Source organism: Triturus cristatus, chromosome 12 (assembly GCF_964204655.1).
Source record: "Triturus cristatus chromosome 12, aTriCri1.1, whole genome shotgun sequence".
NCBI lineage: Eukaryota > Metazoa > Chordata > Amphibia > Caudata > Salamandridae > Triturus > Triturus cristatus.
The window spans coordinates 101,586,609-101,613,077 of NC_140595.1; the positions used below are offsets into that span (position 1 = coordinate 101,586,609).

Genomic DNA, 26,469 nt, shown 5'->3' on the forward strand with positions numbered 1-26,469 from the left:
CAGACTTTGCCCCATCAAGGGCTTAAGAATCTTTCTAACGGTAGCCTGCCAGCAGCAGATAAGGGAGGCAACCCTCCTAGACCAGGCACTCAAGCTGGAGCCATGTCTACCACCTCAGTAAGGCTCCATTCCACGCACCCTCCACCCCAGATCTCCACTCACTCAAATTGTTGGAACATTTTGCCTCAATAGAACAAAAACAAAGTTTTTAAATTTTTATTTCCAAATATTTCTCAAATGCAATGAATACAAGTTGATATTTATTTGACCTTCTTCTTGGGGCGCAGGTTGTTTGTGTGCCCACATTTCTTCTTGCGGCAGTTTACAGCACGGGGGTGGAGACGAGCATAACATCTAAAATAAAAAAAACAAGATAATCAATCATCAAAGCATGGAACATCCTGTGTGAAGGTAGCTTACCAAAATGAAATTCTCACATCATGACTTGATTTATACTAACTATATGAAATGACAAATGTAATTTCCAAACTTATGGTTTTTTTTTTTAGAAACAAATGACCAGAACGCAATACTGTAAGTAAACTATACAACCTTTAAACGTTCCAGTGTTTGAAAACTTTAGATATATACACAGAATAGTTTAAGCTTCAGAAAGAAGCAATCCAGCAACACTAACCACACTGATCGCATGGGCCCTAAATGAACAGCGATTTGATTTTAAAATAAATGAACAAAGAAAAAAAAAAAAACATTGGTAATGCATCGGTTTCATCTTTGTAATGATTTAAAAACTGTTTTAATCCATCATCGTCCGGGAGAATGAGAGACCTCCCTGACAGATAACAAGGGCCAAGTGAAGAGGATATGGCGCCACAGCCGAAGCTGCTGACTAGAGAGCTGGGGATCCTGGATCGAGTCTCGGCAGCGCTGATCAACATCCTGTGAATCTGTGCACATCACTTAATCTCTACAGGTCATAAACTGTTATATAAATATGCTGCAAGAGTAAAAAAGCAAAACTATGAAAATATAGTTCCACCAAAGCGGATGTTAAAAGTATTTTGGAAGTGGGAAACTGATGAGAAGCAGACAAACAAGCATTGGTTAATGCAGGGAAATGTGCTACAGCCAATAGAAATGGAGGAAAGGTAAGCAGCACGCCCAATAACAAATGAGAAGCCAGGAAAGAGAGGAGGCGGGATGTAAGTCCCTTAAGTTGATTAACAAGAGATTTTTCAAGCACAATGCAAGTGAAACCTAAAAATGGCTGTAAGCACCTACAGGCGTTCATAACCGGTAGGCCCAGTAAAGAAATTAAGACTTAAGGGGGTGGGGGAGAATTTTTTATTTTTAAATTCAATCCAGCCTAACAAGTGAGGACTCCTCAGAATTGTCAAGGTGAAACAAGATGGTGTTTAGTAACTCTTGCCACCGACAAACATTACACACAAATGTGGAAACAAGGATAAAACTCACCGACAAAGTACTCCAAATCAAAATTACAATAATCATAAAATCACGAATGAGTTAGGACAGTTGTGCAAGTGCTGCGTTTAAGGGTAACCTATGGCTTCTTTTGCTGAGAATACCAAACAAAACCAGTTAAAGTGCCATTTGTGGTTAAGAAATAAAACCTGAAAACCACCATGCTACCCAATTATGGTTAGCAGGACTTTAATTTGTCACTTAGGGGACTACGCATGGCCTCATTATGTGATAGATTGTACATAAAAGACATCACCACACTGATTACCTATGGACTGCTAAGGCAGTCCACCCACAGGGAAAATTAGGCAGGTTCCGAAGCCTAGTTGGAGCAGTAAAATTTGCATAGAAGAGCAAGGTCTCGCATTTAACAGTGGGCAAAGCACATACTATGGGAGGGGGATTAGTATATAAGGAAGCCCAGGTCTTTAGCTATGCCAACCAACCAGTCCTTGGTACGCAAAGGCTATGAACATTAGGCTAGGCCTAAATGGGGCAAAGCAAGGGAACATGTTCAAGGAGAGCTTGGTTTAATGTGACTTAATTTATAATACCCAACACCAAGTAAATAAATACATAACTAGACAGCCGTCTTGTTGTTATCGGATACGTGAGCCTAAAGGGAGAACACCGGTGTAGTGGTGGTCTGCGCAGCGAAGCCCACAACCGTACGTGTTTAGTTTTTCAAGTGTTATTTTTAACCATAGCCCTTTTTTAAAACTTATGTTAATGGCTTCTCAAAAGAAAACCACAGCCTACCGGTAACAAAGTTTTCCAAATGAAAACCAATTCGAGATTTTGCTGATATTGCCCAATAAAACTGCATATTCCTTCGGGGTTGGGAAAACAAGTTGGCAGATGTGTGGTTCAAGAGGCTACTTCAAATAGGAGTGTGCTTCTGAAAATAAAAACATCGTCTGGGCCCAAAGGGGCACACACATTCCAGACCATGAAGGAAACCAGTGGAAACCAAACAGGAAGAATCACTTGAACGAATGTACACTTAAACCCACCTTCACGCTGACACAAAATAAATATTTGAAACCCACAACACTTAAAAGGACATAACATCCTACTGTCCAAAAGAAGGATTTTTTTTTTTAAACGTAGAATCGGTCTTCCACTGGACCATCTACACCAAAGCTTGATCTCAACCCACCCCCCCCCCTCCCACCCCCAACGTATAAGTGATCATACAATAGAACAAATATGCAGAGAATATGGAGGCGATGATGTACAAAGCAGCTTGGGCACCCGATTACTTAGAAATTAAGTGTCAAGTGGACTGGAGCCTGCCAACATTTGCCTAGTTAAAGTAGTTGTGTAATAAGGTTTTTGCTGTTCAAACAGCTTCCTGTATGTAACATGATAATAGCCGTCAAGAAAACTCTTGTGTTACCATTTGGGCGCAGGACATCAATGTACAAAGATTAAATTGTAGTTCCAACCCTTGCTGTGCATGCCCAATAGGTGTCTATATCATAGAACGTTACATGTCTTCTTCCAGATGAGTAAATCGAAAATCCCACCTGCCTCTTAAGCATACAAGACACAGGTGTTTACTCAGGACACATTTTTGAAGAATCTACAATGTAAACACATATTCGACTATTGCACCCCATTCAATATCTGCCACGGCACTTGAAAAATCCAGTGGAATGAGAATGTGCAAATGGTTTTGAAGAAAAGTTTGCCTGGTCTTCTAGATTGATCCACAGCCTTCAAAGTGTGTGGGGTGGGGACTTTATGGTGGAGAGGTGGGCAAGATGGGATCTCAGTTCAATTTCAGTAAGCTACTGAAACCACAAGATTGCCCGTCATCTTTATGCTACCAATTCCTTTATAAATCCACCCCCCTGGACTTACTAAGAACTCCAAGACTTTCACCTTAATGCAAACGCTTGCATTGATCTCCGTGCTTTTTCAATTTTTATTATCAAAGTGCTTAATTAAAAACCATTACACCGGCGAGAATAGACATATGCAATAAAATATTTCTTCTGCAAACAGTACATAAACAGTGCATTTCCTGACGTTGGACGGATAATAAATTTCAAAGTGACTGTGCGTAGCATTATGTTTAAAGGATACATCAAGAGATAAACATGGTTATACAGAGTTTCTAAGTGTTAGTGCAAGTTTCAAGAATCTCTCTTTACGGGTCCTATTTTTGCTGGACTAGCCTACTGTGTTGGTCGTTTTTATTTCCAACAGCCCAAGTTTGGAACATGTTTTGCCTCCATTTGTACAAGTTTAGTGATGTTAAGCGGTGTTCGAAGGGTTGTGTGCCGCAATGTCGTTTTGCCTGGCTGTGCGAACGGATGCCCGAATAAACACCCTGCAACAGCCTTCTGCGGTCTTTTCACACTGCCGGGCAGAAGCAGAGGATGTGCATTAAGGTTTCTTTGTTCGCGCCACAGAGTCTGCAGTTTACCTTTGCTGGTTTTAGCCAAGGGGGAATTCGATCTAGGGTTAGCAGACGCCTAAACGAAGGTGCATTCATTTAATTTGAGGTGATGTAGAAATCTAACATTGACATATGCTTGGGGCTTTAAGGAAACCCAAGTGTTAATGCTTTGCCAGGTTCTGTCTTCTTGCATACGGAGAAGCCTAGCAGACCTGTTAAGAACAGTGCTTTAAATGGGAAGAAAATAGGTGCAGGTACTCATTAAAATGAGCTAGAGGTGTAGTGAGTGGGACCGGGCTACGGGCAAGACATGATAATTTATATTCGATGCAGCATATACCAAAACACATGAGAAATGTGTTTATATAAACAAAGGTTAATTCATTACACAAAATGAAAGAGAAATGCGATATGTTAACATTACTTTTTTTGCAATAGTTGCACCTTATTAATGTCAGTTAATTGCCGTTTGGCACAATACTATATATTTGAGCACTAGAGTAGTAAGAAACGTAAAATACCCCCATGTTGAACCAAAGCTCTTATTGCACCAAGCAAATGAAGCAACTCATCATGACTGTCCCCAGAAGATCTAATCTCTTCCATTGATCTATCCATTCATCCTACCATTTACCTGCTGATGTCCACCATTTAACCTTTACATTCTATTGTTTATTCAGTCTTCCATCAATCATTCAGTTTTTCACCATTCCGTCTATCCACCCTCATATCCAAACCTATCCATTCATCCATCTCTTTATCCACCCTTCCCCCTCATCTATCAATCCTTTCGCTCACCCACCCATCAACCCATTCACTCCTTTATTCCATCCAACCTTTCACTTAATCCCTCCTTTCACTCATCCATCATCCACCCTTTCATCCATCCTCCCTACCTTTCATTCATCCATCCCATCACTTATCCACCCTCTTTCACCCATGCATGCTTTCACTCATCCATCCATCTATTCATCATTCATACATCCACCCTTGCTCACTCATCCATCCACACAACCACTCACTAACTCACCCTTTTATGTTATTTAGGAATCTTTGTCACTGAGCAGACATGTACAAAGTGCCACCCATTTTCTTTAATACACCTCCTGAGTGTCTTGATTCTCTCTCACTTTTTTCTTACAAAAAGAGGCATACGCACAGACAGACACAAAAGACTCGGGTATGATCAAAGCCATCTTTTCTCTTCACCTACCATAGATTTTTGAATTTCCACCAGGGCCAGACTGGCCATAGCCTGATTGCCACTGCCAGGGCACTGACGTGATTCCTGTGCTTGCTGGAATGCACAGGATAGTGTGAATGTGATTGACAGCACAGGGCCTGAATGGACCCTGCTCTGTCAAGCACAGCTTGTTGGTGAGCACCCGGACATTATTCAAATGGGCCCTGCTGAATAGCTCAGCTGGGGCTCAGATCGGGGCTACAGAAGTGGCGCCTTGGCTTCCAGACACGTTCTACTCCTGCTCATTTGCACTCACAGCAAATGAGCCTAACTTTTCATGAGCACCGGTACTCTATGGTAGTAGAGAAGTGCCGGTACTCAGAGTGATAATTCTAAGCAGTGCCGGTGACTACCGGCCCATTTAAAGCACTGGTTAAGAATAGTGTTAAATTAAGCAGAAGTCGTCCTATGCTCAATAATTCAGAGGCTTGCAACAACCGATGGGCACCCCCGAGTGTGCCTAAAAATTGCTTTTGGCTGAATAATTCAAAGTCAGATGCCTGCTGCTAGTGCCAGGTCCTCTGTCATTCTAAATATGTGGCACATTTTTAGAAAGGAACACTTAGTGACAATTGTTTTGTCAGGTCTAACGCTAGGCGTAGTTGGGCACGAGATATATAGTTAGGGAGCCTGTGTGTGCCGACAGGTAAGATTTAGCAATTAGCAGGTCCAGGCGCCTTTCCTCCATGGTTCCCATTATTTCGCACCCATACGAGATGGAGTTATTTGGTTCCGATAACCTTTTGCAGGGGTCCCAGGATTGGACCTTGTAAAGATTGACAAGGTGTTAAAAACGAACGCTAGGGAAGCAGCTTTGGATTTCATTGAATCTATTTGTGCAGTAAAAGCGCGTCTTGCATTATGCAATCCAGCTCCGTTGATAGGCTTGACAGGTAGATGTTGAAAAGGGGGCAAGCACACACCCGTCTCGATCCAGTGGTTGTATAGATTTTCCGGGAGAGTTTAGAGCCATTACATAATTTAAACAGCCAGATTTCAGTATGCAGGAGTTGGATGGCTCAAGACCTTCAGAGGTATCCAAAGGGAGGGGAGTCTTTCCCACAGTAAGTTTTGCGGGACCTTGTTGAAAGCTGCCTTAAAGTCAATGAAACTGGAATATATGGCGGATTTTGAGACAAAAGCATTCTTGATACAGAGGGTAATTTCCTGGCTGGAGCAAAATCCGTCTTGGCTCCATGAAACGTGTCAAATTGTCCACCCAAAATGCAGCAATACGGTTGCATAGTGTCAATATCAAGCAGGGATGTGAGTCGGTAGTTGATAGGTCGCCTCTATAGCATTTTTTGCTAAAATGTTTGACATCCATGCTTGTTTTTTTTCTGGTTGGTAGTTAGTGATAAATGGGAGGTTTTGTTTTTGCTATGCCTTATCAGAATCCTGCAGCACTGATACCAATTGTTGATAACGGTTGGGATATCCTAAGATTCATGTACTGATTGGATTTCATCCTGTTGTGCTTTCCAGCGCGGCCGATAACAGTTTCCGATTTTAGGGCTGTAGTTAAAGTGATGGCTGAAGCATGGACAGGTTGGAAGTTGACAGAGGCTAACTGTGGATTATGGTTACTTTCCTCGTGTCCTAAGATTTTAAAGTCTTGCAATATATTTGAATAGGGCTAAAGAAGCTGCCGAACAGTCTATCACCAATGATCTTTTGAGGAGTGCGTCCAGGCCGGCGGTGTCCCCTATAGTACTCAATTGGAGCCGGTGGTTTCCGGTGCTCTGCACCGGCACTTCATGGTCAGCAGAGTCTGCCACATGGTGGCAGTGTTGGTCTAATTTGGAGATGGGCAAAACAGTTTATTAACTCAATGTTCATTAAAACGACTAAAACCTGCCACCCAAGCCATTCTTATAGCTTTGGGGGCCTGGAAGAGTCTGAATTGTCACACTTGTATGTTGCAGGGTAGTTGTGTTGGTACTGTCAGGGCAATCAATGGGTTGTCAAGAGGCAGTGCCCCCCTCCCAGGGCCGCAGCACCTTTTATTTTTTACACAAATGTAAATCTACCGAGGATCTGGATGCCTGAAGCTCTTAGGGCTGCAGCAAGACGTGAACCCCATTCTTACCCAGTATCAGCAGATCATGTCCACAAGAATTATAAAGCAGCCTTAAAAACAGTAAAAAATTACGACCACCGCAACTTCCAAGCTGCATAACTCATTGACATTTACAGTTACTACATTACGCCTATGAAAGAAAGATACGTACTTGCGGCAGATCATCTTGTCACAGTTGTACTTCTGGGCAAGCTGGCGGAGAGAAGGCTCAATAATACCACCTCGAAGACGCAGCACCAGATGCAAGGTGGACTCTGAAAAAACATGATCAAAGTGATTAATACCTCAAGCCTAATGCTTACAATACAAAAAGTGAACATGAATATTGGGCAATCATGCCTTCAGTAAACAAGCATTGGCATAGCCAATAGGTCTCGCCTTTGGGACCTTATAAGTGTTTAGCCATGCAACAGTTCATGTTGTTGCACCAAGGATATTGTGCTGCATAACTAAATACTTATAAGGTCCCAAAGGCGAGACCTATTGGCTATGCCAATGCTTGTTTTACTCTGCACTCGGCAACCTATGTCTAATTAGACTACAGCAAATGATCAGGAATTACAAAAACTATGGTTCTTCAAGCAATAGTTCTACTACCTTGTTTTATTTTTCCAGGTATCAGAGGTTTTGTATTGCGGTTGGCGAAATTAATGTAATATGCTTTTGCATAATTACTCAACATTTCAGAAAAATTACACATATTGATGTGAAACGCAAGTTCATTGTTTAGCACAAAATGAGTCCTTGCATCAATTTTTGATGAGAGTATGCATTTTGCGCTAAAAAACAGCGTGTAAAAACAAGTACTACTAACAGTAGGAGTTTGCATTCTTGTTGATCGTGTTACTGCACTACCACTATAATTTTGCTGCTAACTGCAATGCAATTACGCAGCAAGGCATAATTTCAGGAATTTGTGTCACAAGCGTAACATGCCTAAATTACGCCAGCAGAATTTTAAAATTCACCCGGGCCGAGCATTTGCCCAGTTTCAAGTGGCAAATGTGACCTACATAAATTCTGATTGCAGACTCCTTCTGTCGATTAAATGGTGCAACCTGTGACTGCATTTAAGAAAACTAAAAAAGAAAACTTGCTCTAAAAACCGCAGTACCTCATGTGTGCCATTTGTAGGGTTCGATCAGTATTAACCAGTTTACAATAACATGGAACGTCTGTTTCAATGTATGCTCAGTGTTAATTCAGACGAACTCTCCAAAAGAAAAAAGTACAATGCTGCTGGTGCAAAAAATAATCAAAAAACGAATTCCATTTTTCATTACATGGATTTTTACGCGCGTAACAGCATCAGAAATGTCTGGAAACAGTTTAACCTTGCAGGTAGTTCGCAAAGAGAAGCATTTTCAACCCGTGTACTATGGTGTATAAAACGTGTCTCCATGGATAACAGACAGCGAGCGGGTGCTCTTAGTATCACTGGGGCACTTTACATGTCTACTTTCATGGCACGCAAGGTGGAGCGGAGGCCTTGTCAGAGCAGTCTGATGCGGTGCCTCTGGTGAGGAATACTTCGTTCAGGCCGCGTCCAGCCGAGGATAAGCCACCGGGAACAGGCAACAGGTAAAGATTCTGGAAGACACTGGCACCATTACTGGAAGCGTAAAGGGCCTCTTGACGTTGTAAGCCAGGTTTGGCTGGGATGTGATGGGAGAAAGCAGGAGAGCGAGCAGAAAACGTGGCCTGAAACTTCAGGGGGACCAAACTGAGCACTCCCATCTCTCGTGGGACCACTTAACGAAACGGGGAAGAGACACCCTGAGGAAGACGGAGAGGAGGGGCCGCCTGTAAGTTCTGCATTTAATAGGCAGACAGATTAACGGAGTGTGAGGGCAAAAAAAAAAAAAAAAAAATGCAAACGACGAAGCGGACAATGTATCCAGCAAAAAAAGCCGCTCGCAAGGCATAGATTGGGAAGGGAGGGGAAAGGACGAAGTGTCCAAATAGATTTCTTGAATTAACCCCTTCGATGCTTGTGACGGAGCGGTTCCGTCATGCGCGACGGTCGCGCTGTGCGCATGACGGAACCACTCCGTCACGGCCCCGCCCGCGCACGGAACCTTCAGCACGGCGCGGAAATCCGCGCCGCGCTGAAGGGGTTAAGAGCGCGCCCGCTTTGTGGGCGTCCCTGCTCGGGGTGAGGAGGGGAAATGGAGATGAGCGTATTTAGATTAAACGGGAGGGTGAGGGCAGTGCGCGCAGTCTGCCCATTTACAAACACTGCGCGCGTGCTGGTGGCGCGCCGCTGCACGCTCCCGCAAGGTGGATGCCGCCACAAACACGCGTGTGCTTGAAAATGACCAGAGCGACGGATAAAGGCCCTCCTATGCAGCGCATGCGAGACCTAAAAACATTGTAAATACTGAGTAGCAATTATGACTTGCTTAGGGCTATAAAATCCCCAATCCTGTACAGAATATCAAGAATATCTCTTGCATAGTTGTGGCAAGATGCATTAGAAAACTCCAAATCACCTATTTCAATAAAGTAGCAACCACTTCATAACTGCACTTGGCATCCCTCAGTACAGACTGCGGTTCACATCTAGGCAACAGGCGCGGTCAGAAGAATAGGACCAACTGCCCACGAATCAGGAGTCGCAGACACTGCAACCAGCAAGGGGAGCGAGACGGACAGGAATTAGATTTTCCCCGTGTGGTGTACTTTAGTCTTCTAGCCATGATAAATACATTGCTGGTAATCTGTACAGAGGGATGGCTTATCAGAATATGGCTGAGTGTCCAGAAAACAGCAAGACTAGCCCAAGACACTGCAATCAACCTTAAATAGTAAGGGGAGGGGAGATTTTTTTTACCCCTATAATGTGCCTATATTGCTGAGGCCATATTTCTTGGATGAACAAGGCAGGGAAATGAACTGCAGTACCAGGGCGGACTTGAGATGCAGCATCCAGTAGACTACAACACATACTGCTGACTGATGTAAACATTTGGAGGCTGAATTAGGTGCGGTCTAGGACAGTAAATTACACCTATCTACTATGATAGTATTGCTAGAAGTTGAAGCAAATATTTCATGGAGGGACGGTACAGGACCAGACAAATTAGATAATTAGAAAAAATTATCTATGGAAACATACATAAAAGGTGTTTTTCACAAGGTTTACAGGTCAAAGAAGAAATGGGCTAAGAATAAACAAAACAAAAAGCAGGGAAGTCTCCTTTGACCCCGAAATGTAATTCGAGACTAGTAAATGAATGTGGAAGTTGTTGTGGGAGGAAATTCTAGAAGATTAGATGGATGTTGTGTAGGAGGAACAAAGCTCTCTAGGTTCTAAGCAAAGTAATGGGGCCCGCAATCAGCAGTGAGGTCAAAAGGTTAACAATAAAAACCAAATCACCCTTGCACTGTTAGGGTAGCAATCTACCAAGAGCTTTGTCTCACCCTTTTGTGCAGGGTTCCGGTCAGACTAGGGTTTGTGCCACAAGCCGACTAGAGCTCACCTGACTGATGCTCATTCACCTATGTGAGATTTAGAGGGATTTGGGCCGTGAATTCCAGTTCAACATTTTTGCTTTTATCAGCCTTGCTAGACTAGGTGTCATATGTGCATTTTAAAAACTTGTCGCTTCCATCAGGTTGCCAGACTGTCTTTTTGATCAACAGTACCCATGCCATTCAAATTATGAAGGAAATGCTTCATGGCTAATACTCATGACATTCCCAGTCTTGCCCTTTTGGTATCCTTTTACTCATTTCACAGTGTCCAAATGACACGAGTTGCTATATGAATCACTGTGCAATCTCAGATTACACACTTTGTGTGCACACAGATTGCACCCAGCTGCACCGGTTGCCAGGCTGTGCAGAGTCGCTGCCAATGTTTCAGCCTTTATAGCAGTATTAATTTGATGTCTAGCTGCAGTGTCCCACAACATAACAGCCTCTCTGTAGCCATCATGCGCAGAATGAAAACACTTCTCAGATTCAAAACGAAAACAACCCCACACCCTACATGGTGAAGAATGTTATCTATGTGGGTAAGTCATGTAATACCCCCACATAAGGTAGGAGGCGCTAATCAAATTCATTAATACGTTCTTCGGGGACCTTCTTATGGTACCTTTGTGTCAGAACTCTCAAAGCAAGGTAAAATGATCAAACATTTGACTATGGCACTTTGTTGAGGATTAAGATTTTGTTAACAATTGGCATTTCTGTTATTTGTAAAAACATCACCTTGCCCTATCTGTAACGCCACATTATGTCAAATTAAAAAGTGTTTGCAAATGTCTTGTGCTAATTAAGCAATGCATTCCTTGGCGATGAGACTAAAACTGTTAGGGTAAACACTGCAAACAAATTAGCAGAAACAAAGAGGGCTCTTTGAAGCAGCTTCACCACTGTAACAAATCACTTCAGTGAGCAATACCAGATAAATTATGCGGTAGGCGCCTCACGTGAAAGTGCTGCCGCACCACTTCAGAATAAACAAGTGAGAATTTGTGCAAGTAGCTCAGACTGAACAGCTGCCCTGTAACAAATTAGGCTATCAGTTCCTTGTCTGAAGTACGCCATACAGGGATTGAAACCATCTTGCTGTAATAGCATTACAGAGTTTGTTTTGAACAACCACTTACATGCTAGGTCCTAGGAAGCGCACTTATATTGTCTAGTGCCCAACAAACGAGAACCGCTTTTGGGCCCATTAAAAAAATAAAATAAACAAAGGCAGGAGATTTTGGAAATAGTCTGTGGATGCTAGAAAGCGTAAACTATGAAGGTCTCCCACTCTTCTGGCAAAATGTGGAATGGCTTTATCTGGTATGTCAAAAACACACTAAGGATCTAGAGTGGAGGCACCGAGTCGGGAGAGCATACGAGTCACTAGGGGGGCTGGACTGTTCACAAATCGGTTGCAGTCTGTGTCAAACTGCATGTTCCAATCGTCATGGGGGTGGGGCATCTTTTAGGACAAGATGCCTCACTAACCCGGAGGTGACATGCTTCATCATTGGGTTCCCTCCTCACACCAAGGCTCAAGGACATTGGTGTGGGCTACAACTCTTCGAGCTTTGAAGAGGAGCCGAGGTGTTTTCATGGGAGGGAACAAAGAGGGTGGTGAGGGGCAGACCCCCTAGTCCTTTTTAGGTCTCACCTGACGTAAGACTGCGCAGTCTCGCTGGCGAGATTTAATGATTTGAGGAGCTCTCTCGTGGGCTTTAAGCCCCGCCCCTCTTTTCCATTGGCTGGCGTCACCGTTTATGATAAACGGTGGCCAGCCATTGGAAAAGAGCCTCTAGTGACGTACACTTTTCTCTTTTAGAGCCGCCCCAGTTGGACTGGCTCGATTGCTTTATGTTTGTAGTAAAGCCTTTTCTTATCTTTATGGAGCAATGTGTTGCAAACATATGGCCCCATAAAGACAAGAGATCGGTCCGCGCTTTTTAAAAAAAACGTATTACTTTTAGCGCGGCCAATTTGGCGCGAGTTCCCGAAGGGCAGCCTGTGCAACAGATGCCATAGCACTGCCACCGCCTGAGCAGGCCGAGTCACCCCACTGCTATCAGAGGGAGACCCGTGCCGACACCCAGCACCAGCTTACTGCCGCCACATCGCCTCCCCAGGCCGAGCAATCTGCCGCCGACATGCATATCAAGAGAGGCGAGCCGGCCCCTATCCCCCCTGTTGTAACCCAACCCCTGCAGGGGCAGCGCAGAAACAGCCTCCACCCTGCCGCGGGGTTGCCCCGCCCTTTCAGTCGTTCCTGTACCCGGACTGGGTTTCAATAAAGGCACAGAAGGCTTGCACTGCGAGGCACACAGGCGGCTGTCTGCGGGGCTGGGTGGGGGCAGGCGCGTCCTCACTGTAGGAATACTCCATTGTAGCCCACCCAGAGGACGAGGGACGCACATACAGGCACAAACACAGCCACGACCAGAGAGATATACATACACAAACTCGCGAACGGGGCCAATGTAGACGTCGCATCAGGACTCTCCGTAGAATTAGAGCCACCGCCATCGTCTCCACGACCCGCCCCTTGCATTCCATTGGACACTGACTTTGCCCACGCCTACTGGACAATATGGCTGTCTGTAGTTCCACAGAATGTCCCATACTGCACCGTTCAGCTTCTTGCTTTCCCTGTGGAGAAGCTGCTGTCTTCAAAGGAAGGGATACACCATAAGGGGACAAGTCGTCCGTGAATTAACTCCAATGTCTCTTCTTCAAGTATTATGTCATTTAGCTTCAATATGAGCACTTCCGGTTCACATAACTATTTTTTGCGCCGGGGCCTATTCTGTGAGTCGTCTGAGAGTGGGAGGTACGGCTAATGTGTAAGATGACTGAGGATTGGAGCAATTGCTAATTGCATGTGGAGTACTTCCTGCCTGCTTCTGAGATATATCCCCATCCTCCGAAAGTCGGCGCATGCGGCGGGCTGTAATGTTTGAAGTTGGCTCAGCTTGGTTAGAACTTGGGTCAATTTAAATAGATTTAGACCTGGTGGTGACAGCCTGTCACCTGATGTTGTAGAAGGGAGGGGTAGGAGGGTGAAGAAGAAAGGAACTGGGCACTGGCGAGTATGGCCCCCGTGTGGTAAGAGTGAGCAGTGGTTGAACACGCTCTGTGCATGACTGGCATCAGGCAAACCTTTTTGGCTGTTGCACGTTCCTAGGGCTCACCTTGGGAAGGACTGCCATAATCGGGCGGCTAGAGCCCTGGAGGATGCAGGGCGCCCCTTCTCTAACTAAAAACCAATGCTGGCATTTAATACAGAGTTCTGATAACAGAACTAGAAGGCTTCCATTTTATCAGTATAACATAGCAAAAGTGGATCATCCATAAAAGCCATGCCAGTAAATGGCATTTTCAACGTGTGAAATGGATTAGGCTACAAAATTTCTAGCAATCGATACTTAACGTTTCATTTCTATTAAATACACGCAGGCAAGGAATCTGTATCAACCTTCAGCGCTTTAATACTAGAGGATGTGTGTATTTCCCTGGTCCTGCCATGTATACATCTAGTACTGCCAATATGCAAAAGTGTGCAGTAGAGGGTGTGTCAACTGTATGTCCCTGGCCCATCGAGTGTGCACGGCAGCAGGGCAAGTGGTGAAGGTTTTGTTATTTTGACCAGTTTAAATACCGGCACTCCACTTCTGTGCGTTGTGGTCTAGGCAACGTTAATAAACCCATGAGTCGTAACGGTCAGTGTAGCTTTAGCTGCCAACAGCGACATCCCAAGTCCCGCCACACAAGGACAACAATGAAGTTCTCATAAATGCCAAAAGCAAACTGCAATAGAAATACTGATAGGGTGCAACAACAACTTAAAACTAAGATAACCACTTCACAAGACAATCGTTTGGGATTCAGTGCTCTTTTCTCACCAAACATTATTAGCACTCATTGCAAGCTTCTCCAGCACAAAGACCCAGTGCTACGCAGGTAAGAGAGAGAGAGGGGGGGGGGGGGGGGGGGGAAGACACTCACAGAAAGCAACAGGTGCCGTATGTGGAACAGAAGCACAAGCTTCAGTCACACACATACAAGCTTATACAGACACACGCCATGTGCAGCAGGAGTGCGAGTTTCCCCTCAGATTTGTAACAGCCGAAGCGGCAGTAGCATAGCACAACACTACATACACTCAGAATAAGTGCAGCAGCATTGAAAGCTTTAGCGAAGGGAAGAGACATTGTTTGAGATGAAGTTTCGTAATGCTCGTGGGCATCATCATTAAGTTAAAGCCATTTGCTTTGCTAATGGTATTATATAGCAAAGTAAATGGCTGTAACTAAATAAAAGGTGAGGCCTATTGCATTTTCAATGCTGGTTAATCCTGTCCCAAGAGACCACAGAATAAATATCATTTGGTCTCCTGTATACAGTTTTATTCTACAACCCACTCCTTACTGCACTATGCCCCCTCACCACCCTGTGAGGAGGGAACCAACTGATGATGCATGTCACCTACGGGTGAGCGGGGGGTCTTGTCCTAAAAGAGGCATTCCCTCTGACTTCCCTCTTAGACGGTTGGTACATTAAGTCTGTCATTAAGACTTACCGACATGTGAACTGTCCCTCCCTCTCTTTGATACGCACTTGTGAGTTACTTTTTCTGGTATGTGACAACACTGCCAGTGATACAGGCGGGGAAGAAAAAGGATCCTTTTTATATGGAGATTGCACTGCACTCAACTCAAATCACCATCTGCTTAGGAGGCCGCTTGCTCCATTTCGAGAGCTCTACGATGGTAGTGTCTGTTTAGCAAAAGGTATATAGTCTTATTTATTCCACATTACATCATTTCAATGCATAGCAGTCCTACTTTATTTACAGTCAAAGAAGTGTTCACCTTTTGAGAGGTGGAAGTAACGACCTCCATTCGTGTTGATGCCCATTATCAAATGCTTGCTCTAATGAGCAAACCCAATTGAAACAACAAGATCACCACTGGCCTTACTATAAAAGATTTTGGGATCTTGCCACTCAAAGGGACCAACTTAGATTTTGTAGTCCGATAGAGATATTGGGTTTACCTCCCACTATTAGATTCCACCCGGCTAACACCCTTTATATGCCCCCCTCGGTTGTCAATCTCCTAATAATTAAAATACCATGCCAACAAAGGGTTATATTTTCTGGCGAAACCTAGCACAACAAATTCATCTTCCACTTTACTTCTTTGTGTGGCTTTCTCTTTAAATGTTGCTTAGTCTTTAAATCGTTACAGCCTGGGAATCCTAAGAATGCCCCTTTACAAGCGAGAGAGAGAGAAAAAACACAACTACACCTACCACCTTATTACAGATTCAAGTACAAAGTGTCAAAGATAACATTTAAAGTATATGCATTAAAAATGCATACCTTTCTGAATATTGTAGTCAGACAGAGTACGTCCATCTTCTAGCTGCTTGCCAGCAAAAATCAGACGCTGTTGATCAGGTGGGATGCCTTGTGAAAGAAAAAAGTGAATTGTTTATTTTGATATGGCGTGAACCTGGAAGGGGAGAAACGGTGCATCAATGTTGAGATACAGAGTTGAATTACACAAACGCATCAAATTTTAATCACTTGCAACTGTGTTTAGTAAATTTCCCATAATCACAATTTTCCTTCAAGTGCTACGACAGGGATGCCGGAAGATCACAATTTTGTCAAATTTATAATTTCTGTGAATTGGCGTAAACAAAAAGCAAAATCCAATGTACTTCTGAATGGATACTACTTCTATTTTGAATCCACACGCGTTTTTCCTTACAATACCTTGTTAAGTAACCCAGAGTTTCAATTTAAATCTCCTGATCCGATATAAACACACCACCTACATGAAACCATTACCACCCAATTACTGCAGCCAGATTTTACATATTTATGATTAACAGGAAAAAAAAGCATGGCTTTTTATCTCCTCCATCATGAACAACTATTTAATGTCACGAATATTACCTTCTTTATCCTGAATTTTGGCCTTAACATTCTCTATAGTATCGCTGGGCTCAACCTCGAGGGTGATTGTTTTCCCAGTGAGGGTTTTCACGAAGATCTGCATCTTGGCACCTACGGATTACCTGGACAAGAGAAAATAAAAAGTTGAAGCTGGTTCCAATCCAAACGGAAGGAGGAAACGTCACACAGAAGCAACTGCAGTTCCGAACCAAGGGCTCTACTAGTTATTGAATGTTGGAAGTTAAATTATTTGAGCTATTGCTTTGGATATTTCACTATTTCGAAGTGAAATACACACTATCAATTTGTAGAGACTTAACACTTTGATTCACTTTTAAACCATCATTAAAATTAAAGACAATGAATCGTGTGAAGAAACCCGTGTACTCCACTGAGTTTTATTAGGAACTGGTAACATTTTGTATACGAAATGTCCACGAATACACAAAGTGACAGCCGTTTAAAACGCTTCTTAGGACACATTTTAAGGCTCCCTGGTGCTTGACGGCTGCTACACTTCAATAACCCTGCAACTTGTGGAATTCCAAATACCAGCTTGTAGGATGCTCTGGGGGAAAAAAATAAGACAGAGCAGCAAAAGAGTATTGTGACCAAACAGGCTGGAAAATAGTCCCAACTAGACGTGGGCCCAACCATCACCCCTGGTACAAGTCATAACCTCGGACTTCATTCACCCGTTTAACTCTCAAGCCTTCCTCCAAGAGGGGGGGGGGGGGGTGGAGAGAGGTCGTCAGCTTCCCTACAACATACCAATTACAATTACCCATGGGTGATTTAAAAAAGACGTACAAGTTCGACCACCTGTTTCTTGGACGCCCATATGTTTGAGGGGTAAGGCAATCTATGAGAATGGCTGAGTTTGGGCCTGTACAGAGCAAACCTCAGGCTATATGGGGTCACCGTGCAGAGGAGCCTAACCCACCGCGAACCAACCCATAAAGAACAGCCCGCCAGTGTTTTCTAAAGCGCTCGCCTTTCTCCCTAGCGTGCCAACGCCAATCACTAAGCACACTTCAGTGCGCTACAGTAACACCACCGCACTGCCAGAGCATTAAAAACGCACCCGCTCGGCGGCCACGCACTGAAGGAAAGGAGGGACGGAAGCGGAAATAGAACCTCCACTATCCGCTGCGGCACGCGTCATCAAACAGTAGATACAGAAAAGAGACTTCCGTACTGGCGCCATAGACACAAAAAATAGACACTGAAAGAGGCAAGCTTCCATTCAAGGATCGCGCTGGCATTTCATGTCTGTCTGGGATATTTGCTTTGATTCGTAACCGCTGGAATATTTTAAATTATTCCAATACGCTTGTATAGTTTCATATTAACTAAATTACAACATTTATGTTTAAATAAAAAAATGACAATCCAATTTCAAAGTCTAGCTTCTTACGATCACATAATTGGGGCTAAGGATGCACATCTTACATAGATGAAGAAATATCACATTTAGAAAGTAGAAGTGGAAAGCAGTCCAAAACATTCCTGTTTGCGTTTTGGACCATGTAGTCTTCCAACATGGCCACTACTGTGTCTTAACACTGCCATCTCTCCCCCCCCCCCTCCGAATTGGCTTGCGAGTTAGCTTTTACCTCGACTGCCTTGAGTTGAATTTGACAGCCGCAAATATCGGCGAGGCGGTGTTAGCAAGGTAGTTGTGGTTTAGCACTCCGATCGCCTTGATTTCTATTTTTTTTTTAAATTTATTTATTTAATGCATTTTTATATAGCGCGGACTTTACCCAAAGAAGTCAGAGCGCTTCACAATAGAACTAAGTACGTTTCATAATGAGCATATTACATATTTACACGTTACAGAAACAAACGAGAAACAAGAAAAGGTAAAATAAAACAATAGATGGCAGTCACACAAAAACACAATAAGATGAAGATTGTACAGGCATAGATTACAAATTTACAACAAGCATTTACAATGCAATGGTCTCGGCATTGGTAAAGTTAGAGCTATTGGCATTGCTCATGACATTATTTTTGTTTATGTATTTGTTTTTAAAACATTTAAAGAAACGGCATTGTCATGAGCAATGCCAATAGCTCTAACTTTAACAATGCCGAGACCGTTGCATTGTAAATGCTTGTTGTAGCTGCTGCCTGCTACATGTTGGAATGTGTGTTCCAGCAGTGAGGGTGCCAGCTGTGAGGGCCCCTCGGTGTCTGCCCTCAGGGCGGATAAAGATCCCTCCTTCCAGTGCCAGCACCCCCTTCCGGTGGCAGGCGTGCGGCATGTAAACAAAACATTAAGACAGCGAAAAATGAGATAAACGTAAACCCTTATTACAGGCTCCACCAGAGAGCCAGAGGTGGGGGCGGTTAACGCCCAGAGCTGCCACTGACCTGGATTTTGGGGTAGCCCCCACCCTCCCATTTATAATAGCATATTTCTATGCCTGTACTAATCTAATCCTAATGTTTTTGTTGTTGTTGTGATTGCCACCTTTTATTTTATTTTACTTGTTTAGTATCCTGTTTGTATCTGTAACATGTAAGTTTGTAACTCTCCTCATGTAACGTACTCGCTTCTATTGTGAAGCGCTCTGACACCGTTTGGTAAAGTCTGCGCTATATAAAATGGCCTAAATAAATATTATCCCCACTGTGGACTCCTCCAGTGTCCCTTGAGGTCTTGCTATAGTGGGTGACGTATTCACCCACAGACCGCATTGAGGTGTGAGTGGTGTTTTCTCAGACCCTCGCTGAAGTGTGGGGCCTGGTTGGCATGTCCACATTAAAGCGCCATATGTCTGTTCATCAGCCCCTGTCCAGGTGCGTGCCACCCAATAGTGCCTTGCGAGGCTGGTGTACTATTTGGTGCTTGCCACACACAGACCTTCCAGGCTGTGGTGTCTTGGTGCCCACGGTTACAGTCACCCCTCATATAACGCCTGGCACAGACCGAGCTGTGTCTTGTTGCAGATACAAAATTACTGCAGCCATTCATTTGTTGACTTCGGAAGGCTGAAAGAGTGAGTTGGCCCTGCAGTTGCGCCTGTGCGACACGGCTGGGCTCTGCTGTGATAGAAGACGGTGTTTGTTTTTATATGTGCACTACTGCCAGTGTAAACGGCCGCACAATCGTATTCTATATGCAGTCATCGTGTTTCCGAGCCCCGGGCCTCTCTTTGCGCTCTATGGCCTCAGGCGTGCTGTAATCATGCAGCGCTTCACAAGCCGAGCTGTGGTGAACTCACCCGTGTCAGGAATGCGCTGCTCGTGGCTTCCGTAAGGGCGGTGCCTGGCAGAGTATAGCGCCTCAGGTTACAACGCTTTGCTGCCCTCATGCGTGTGCTCTCTGCTGTCCCGTCCCAGACTCTGTGGTGTCTCACTGCAGCGAAAGAGCTGCGTGGAACAGGCTGTAGGGTCATTCTCAATAGTGCCTCGAAGACAGCCTTCCTTCCAGAGTTCAAAAGGCGCTGAGCTGGTGATTACTGTTTACTGGTGCTTAGAAACGTAGAAGTGAAAGCGGAGAGGGGCGGCCAGGCTCACACTGCTTCCTGCTCTTAACTCGGATACCTGCTTGGTCTCCAGCTCGCTTCCACTGTCCTCTTCACCGCCGACCTCCCCCGCTACTCCTGGGATGGGCATGCAGTGACTGTCCTCTGGGACAGAATGCTCTAGAATACAAGCATTTACTTAGGAGCCGGTGGCGGGCGAGATCTACTTCCGGTAAGGATGGCGGAGGAAGGCAATAGGCTGCCGGGCGAGCTGGGCCTAAACAGCAAGACCGGAGACACCACGCAGGAGCCAGCGTGGGAGTACGAAGGAGATCAGGTGAGGGAGCAACGCCGGGACACCACCGCCTTTCTCCGAGGCACAGCAGAAAATGCCTCGGAGAAAGGGAGTGTCCTTTTCGGATTGGGGGGCGTGTTTTGCTGTTGTCTCCTCCCTGAGACTTCTCGCAAAAAACACGCCCCCCGATCCGAAAAGGACGGGGCAGGATTAGAGTGACGGGACCTCTTCTCCAATGGCTGGCCAGCATTTACTAGGCCAGCCAATGGAGAACAGGGAAGAAGAGGGGCGGGTTCAAGCCCCTCTTCACCCAAGTCATTATGTCTCGCGAGCGAGACTGCGCAAGCGCAGCCATCGCTAGCCGAGACCTAAAAATGAAAGAACTTCCTTGAGGGACATGAAAAGGGGTGTATTAGTTCTAGAAGTGTCTTTGGAGCAGAAGAGATTTGAGGTCGGTTTTGAAGGTCCGGGTACAGATGGTTGTACGCAGTAGTGGAGGAAGCGAGTTACAGATTCTCACCACATTGCCTGAGAAGAATTTAGCCATTGATCTTTCCCTTTTGAAGGTGAGGTACTCAAGCAGTAAATTCTCCGCATTACGAGACGGTAATTACAATACCTCGTATGAAGTTGATGTGTTAAACACACCTGATAAAGCGTCCAATGTTCCAGGTCTCAAGAATAATAATTATCCGAGCAAGCCACTCTGATGCGCTCAAGTTTCCTAGATGGGCGCGGGTTCCTCCAGGTTTTTCCTAGTTTATTTTTTTTTGCACTTTTATATAGCGCAAACTCGACCCGAAGGTATTGAAGTGCTTTACATGAGCACCTAGGACTGCATTACACATGCGGCAGATTTTCCATCATTGCTCTGGGGGCATCTTTAAAAAGGTGCGCCGGCGCAATGAAGGAAAATACGCTGCATTTATGGGGAATGCGCTGCCCATAGGGGAAGCAGCGAACTTGGGGCTGCCCTGGGGGCAGCGCATTTATGTGCAATACAGAGTGGCTGCTTTACAGCTAGGGCGGTTGACCTAAAATCTCTGGAAATGGGTTTGAGTCTCGGCAGCGACACTCAACATCCTGTGATTCTGGGCAAATCACTTAATCTCCCTGTGCCTGACAAAAATTAATGTGTCCTCATGTAAAGCACTCTGATACCTTTGGGTCAAGTTCACGCTACATAGAACTCAGAAAAAGAAAGAAAGAAAAAAAATCCACCTGCACTTTTAAAGGGGACTCGAGATCCTCTTGCAGGCGGGTGCAGTCAGTAACTGCACCCGCCTGCAAGGAGATTTCTAGGGGTCCATAAGACCCCCTTTACCCTCTGCAGAAGGCTGCTCTCAGGAAGCGCACTGATCGTGCGCGACCTTTTAGGTGGCACACTGTCAGCGCTCCTACTTAGGGCCTCTGTGTCCATGTCAGTAATATGGTGTGGGCGCATCAGCAATGGGATTCCCTCAGTTGCATAGGGCACGCCCCAATGCAAATCCGGGAACGCCCCCTTGAAGAAAGCGCTAGCACTTTATGTGGGCTAGTACTAATGGTATTACAGAAGGGGCTGCACAAGTGTCTGTGGCCCCTTCTGTAATACCAAAGTGCCCCAGGGCGCGCAAACGGCCGTTGTACCCGGGGGCACTTCATGTAATACGGCCCCAGTTATGTTACACAAGGATACATTCCATTTTTGGTAGGCATGGGGACATTAAGTGATTAGCCCAGAAGCACAGGATGCTGAGCTGACGCCGAGACTGAAACCTGGTTCCCCAGTTCCAAAGGCAGCAACTCTGATTGTTACGCCACATCCTGGGACTTGTAGGCCTGGTTGTATAATGCGGTTAGCAAGACTGTTATGGGGTTAGCAAGACTACAATCCTGGAAAACAAATTCATAACCTGACCTGGATGAGCTACTCAATCAATCAAACAGGATTTCTAAAGCGCTGCTAATCACCCACAAGGGTATCTAAGTGCTGAGAGCCAATTTGCTTCGGAGGAATCAGCTGAACAGCCAGGTCTTGTGTCCCTTTCTGAATTCCTGAAGAAAGGGAAAGGTTCGTAGGTGTAGGGGGACTTCGCGGTGAGGTAGGAGAAGGAGTGTCCTCCTCCTCTTGCTTCGGTGGATGCGGGGGGTATGTGCGAGGGAGAGGCAGGCGGAGCACAGGTGTCTGGTAGGTTGATGGAAGCTCAGGCGGTGGTTGATATATGTCGGATCTTGATTGTGCAAGACTTTGTAGGCGTGGGTCAGCATCTTGATTTGACATCTCTTCTGTATGGGGAGCCAGTGGAGTTTCTTGAGTTGGGGGGTGATGTGGGTCCGTCAGGGGAGGTAGAGTTGATTCTGCGCACTGAATTATGTATGGTCTGCAGTCTCTTCAGGAGATGAGTGGTGAGTCCTACATAGAGCTTGTTGCCATAATCCAAGCGGCTAATGATGAAGGCTTGCGTGACAGTATGTCTAGTGCTGACGGGGAGTCATTTGAAGATCTTTTAGAGCATGCAAAGCATGAGGAAGCAGATGGAGGAAGCTGCACTGATCTGGTGTTTCATGGTGAGTTTGCTGTCCAGGATGATGCTGAGGTTCCGGGCGTAGTCTGTAGCAGTGGGTGAGGGTTGTAGTTCAGCAGCCACCAGGAGTCGCTCCATGGGGAGGAGTTGTTCCCAAGGATCAGTACTTCTGTTTTGTCTGTGTTAAGTTTGAGGTAGTTGTTTTTGCATACAGACATCAATGCTGGTCATGCACAGGTGGAAGTTGGCTCCAGTGGTGGATGGGTCTTCTGATAGAGAGAGGATGAGCTGGATGATGTCTGCATAGGATATGATGTTCAGTCCATGGGATCTGAAGATGTTTGCCAGGGGCGTTGCGTAGGCGTTGAACAGAGTAGGGCTGAGGGATGAGCCTTGAGGGATGCCACAGATGATGTTCTTGGGTTCCAAAGTGAAAGGTGATAGGCAGATTCTCTGGGTTCTTCCGGTGAGGAAGGATGCGATCCATTTGAGGGGTGCTTGAGCTTAGACCTTGAAAGATGAGATCTTTGAGGACACAAGGACTTAGAATTCGTAGGAGTGAAATTTATTCGCATATGTGATCACCCCACAGAAGTGGTCCCACAAGCTTTAACATCTATGTAACTGCCAAGTTTTCATTTTACATTTATTTTTACATTTTTTCCTCATTTTGCTGATGTCACTTCCTGTGCTTTCATAGATGCAGCATTGTTAAGTTACCCAGGTTAATGTGTGATGTGCTGCTCCTGTCCAGTTTTTTTTCCTTTGAACTCTGGGACTGCCCTGAGCCCTAAGACGACTACTGCCACCCGCCCAACACCCCGTACCCTAACACAAACCCTACCCCAGCCCTTAGTCCTAGCACCGACACCTACCACAGCTCCCCCCAGCCCTGAAAACTGCCCGAACCCAGCCCTCACTCTTAAACCGCTAGTGTCCGGTGCTCGGCGCCAGCACTTAGTTGTCAGCACCGGTGCTTGTGACAGTCTGTCCCAAGGTGCCGCTGTCTGGCTAATTTGGAGATGACGACAACAACAGTTAATTATTAATTGCATATACATAAAAAATTACTATTACCTGTTGTCCAAGCCATTCTTATAGTTTTGGGGGGCTTGAAATAGTTCGAATTGTCACACTTGTAGAAGTGTGATAGTTAGCAGTTGTGCTGTTACTATCATTGACAGCATGGCAGGGGCGATGTGTGGTGCAAGCTGCAGTGGCCTCCTGACAAGAGCCCTGGCACTTATTGTTTTACAAATTAAGCACTGGGCCAAATTTCCCTTTACCCTCCACCTAGAAGCCAAATTCCACTTTCACCCACAACTAGACTTTCCCACCATAGCTCCTGACCCCTAGAACTCATTACTAATTTGGGGGAACACCCCAAATTTGCATCCCAAAAACGTGCACTACCGCTTTCTCCGAAAGGTCTAAATCGCGTCAAAACGCACTCAGAATCTAGGCCCGAAACACCCCTTCCCCTAGATCGATTCTCTTCAAATGCAATCAAAATTAGAGATTCCCAACTCTGATCCCAGCAAAGAAAATCCACTGGGAACCACCTGAAACACCCTCCAATCGCGCCCCACAAATGTGCAAAATTGACGATTAACATGGGCCTTGAAGAACCAGAACCTTTTGGGTCCGGCGGCGCAGGGTACGCCTTAATCTCCTGGGTTCTCCTGCTTCAGCTAACAGAGACACGGGGACACTCCGTCGGCGTAAAAGATCAGATTTTATTAGCTGCAGCTAGTACAGTTGTCCTAGAAGTACACACGGTATGTTCTCAGGAGACTGCCACTTCACTCCGTGGCGCACAACCTTATATAGTACATACGTGAAATATACATTAACCAAAGACACACCTAAAACATATAAAGAGAGCCAATAAGAAAGGTTGGAAAACAGAACAGAACCAATAGGAAAGGTTTGAAAACAAAGTATCAAGTAACTCGAAGAACCTCTCCTCCAACTGTGTTTGTCACCCCTCCCCAAGAACTAATTCATTAACAGGTTTGTGACCGACTCGCAGGTGACAAGATACGTGTGTGTGTTTTGGAGGACAGTTGTGAAACGAGAGAATACGAGCAGAAGACAGCGAAGGCCAGACGATAAGATAAAGTCAGAAGAGAATAGTGTGAACCAACAGATAGTTGAGACAGGGATTAGAAAAACCAGACGGGGATTAGTGTACTCGACCAGTGCCAACATCAGCTTTGTAAATAGAGGCAGGAGGCTTATTTTGACACAAAGCTGCAGGAAAAGCAGAAAAGACTTTGCTCGCCATGCTGCCTGAGTGAGGGCAACACAAAATGGCGGCGGAGCACAAAATGGCGGGTCGATTTGATCACGATCGAAAATCGAATTTTCTCAGACCCTCCTTTTGCCAGAACTCAGGCAAGATACATAGACTCACGTTAATCTGAGTCAATGTCGATGGCCATGAGGTCATCGAGCTGTTGCTGTAGCATCATTCTAATATTCTCTGTTACTTGTGGTTTGGGTTTAGGGATGCACATAGTAGCACAAAGGTCGCAGACGGCGGGACCACAGTGCATACAAAGGCAACAAGAGAAAATGATGGTCAAAACTACTCCAAGGAATGTCAATACCTTCCAACCCCATTTGGACAGTAGTCCCCAAAACCACTCCAATAATGACCAATCTCCTTTGTCCTGATGAATCGACTCAGAGATTATATGTAACTTAGAGATAGCTTCGTATACTGTCGGAGCGTCATCAGGTATGAAAATACAGCAACTTGACCCGATCAATTTGCACACTCCACCACAATCCGCAAGAACAAAGTCTAAGGCAACTCGATTTTGTAAAGTCATAAGACGATCTGCCTGTAGTTCTGCCGTGATATTACTTAAGGCTCCTACAGTGATGTCTATAGTGGTTTCTACGACACGAACCAGTTGCCTTATATTTCTGCTGTTGGCCATTGGACCCCAAAAAGGAAGAAATCCTTTGAGGAAATCGCCTCCCTCTTGTCCTGCTGTGTCTTTAGAGTCAATAATCCTTCTGCCATATCTATTTCGATGATGATTGGCAGAAGCGGTGTATGTAGGGGGAAGAAGGAAAGCTATATAACAGGTACCGGAAAAACCAGTAGGCAACCACGTGTAAGCCCTATCGTGGCAGATAAAATACGTGCCTTGAGATGGTACTAGAGGCGGCGAGTTTTGAGAGGAGTAGACGTATGTGTGGGAACAGTTGTTTCTTTGTACGGTGTCAGTAGACTGACCATTTATTTGCAAACAGAAATTTCCCTGATGAGGAATAGTCCATATCGGTGGAGATTTTCCTTGTTTAACCTTATCACTAAGGCTAGTGACATAATGGGTGACGTTCCAGTTAGTGTATGCTTTTCTTTCGTCAACGGAAATCTTACTATTTTCCATGATTTTAGCCATAGTTACCATTCCCTTTATCAATGAACTATGACTGAAATCCGGACCACCAATATATGAACTAACGGATCGTCTGAATTTGCTTTGGTAGGCATTGGAGAAGATAACAAAATAAGCCCAAGCAGAACCCTCATAAGAGAACGGAAGAACTAGATAC

At 45.0% G+C, this 26,469-nt stretch overlaps 1 protein-coding gene across 2 annotated transcripts; it reads right to left on the minus strand.

Annotated features, from left to right (window-relative positions):
- Positions 1-202: 202 nt before the first annotated feature.
- On the minus strand, positions 203-17,836 carry LOC146772740 (ubiquitin-ribosomal protein eL40 fusion protein). 2 transcript variants are annotated; one of them, XM_085637407.1, is made up of 5 exons: positions 17,703-17,836; positions 16,619-16,740; positions 16,037-16,123; positions 7,328-7,430; positions 203-354 (listed from the first exon to the last, which is right to left on the minus strand). In XM_085637407.1, the coding sequence occupies exons 2-5, from the start codon at positions 16,719-16,721 to the stop codon at positions 261-263; spliced, it is 387 nt and encodes a 128-aa protein (XP_085493533.1). In that variant the 5' UTR covers positions 16,722-16,740; positions 17,703-17,836; the 3' UTR covers positions 203-260. The 2 variants fall into 2 exon arrangements, with proteins under 2 accessions (XP_085493533.1, XP_085493534.1); XM_085637408.1 differs by having other exon boundaries at positions 17,429-17,732.
- Positions 17,837-26,469: the final 8,633 nt, after the last annotated feature.

Coding starts and splice junctions, on each gene's coding strand:
- LOC146772740 (XM_085637407.1), bottom strand. CDS start 16,721: ATGCAGATCTTCGTGAAAACCCTCACTGGGAAAACAATCACCCTCGAG. Junction 16,124..16,618: donor CAAAATTCAGGATAAAGAAG/GTAATATTCGTG, acceptor TTCTTTCACAAG/GCATCCCACCTGATCAACAG. Junction 7,431..16,036: donor TGACTACAATATTCAGAAAG/GTATGCATTTTT, acceptor ATGTTTTTTCAG/AGTCCACCTTGCATCTGGTG.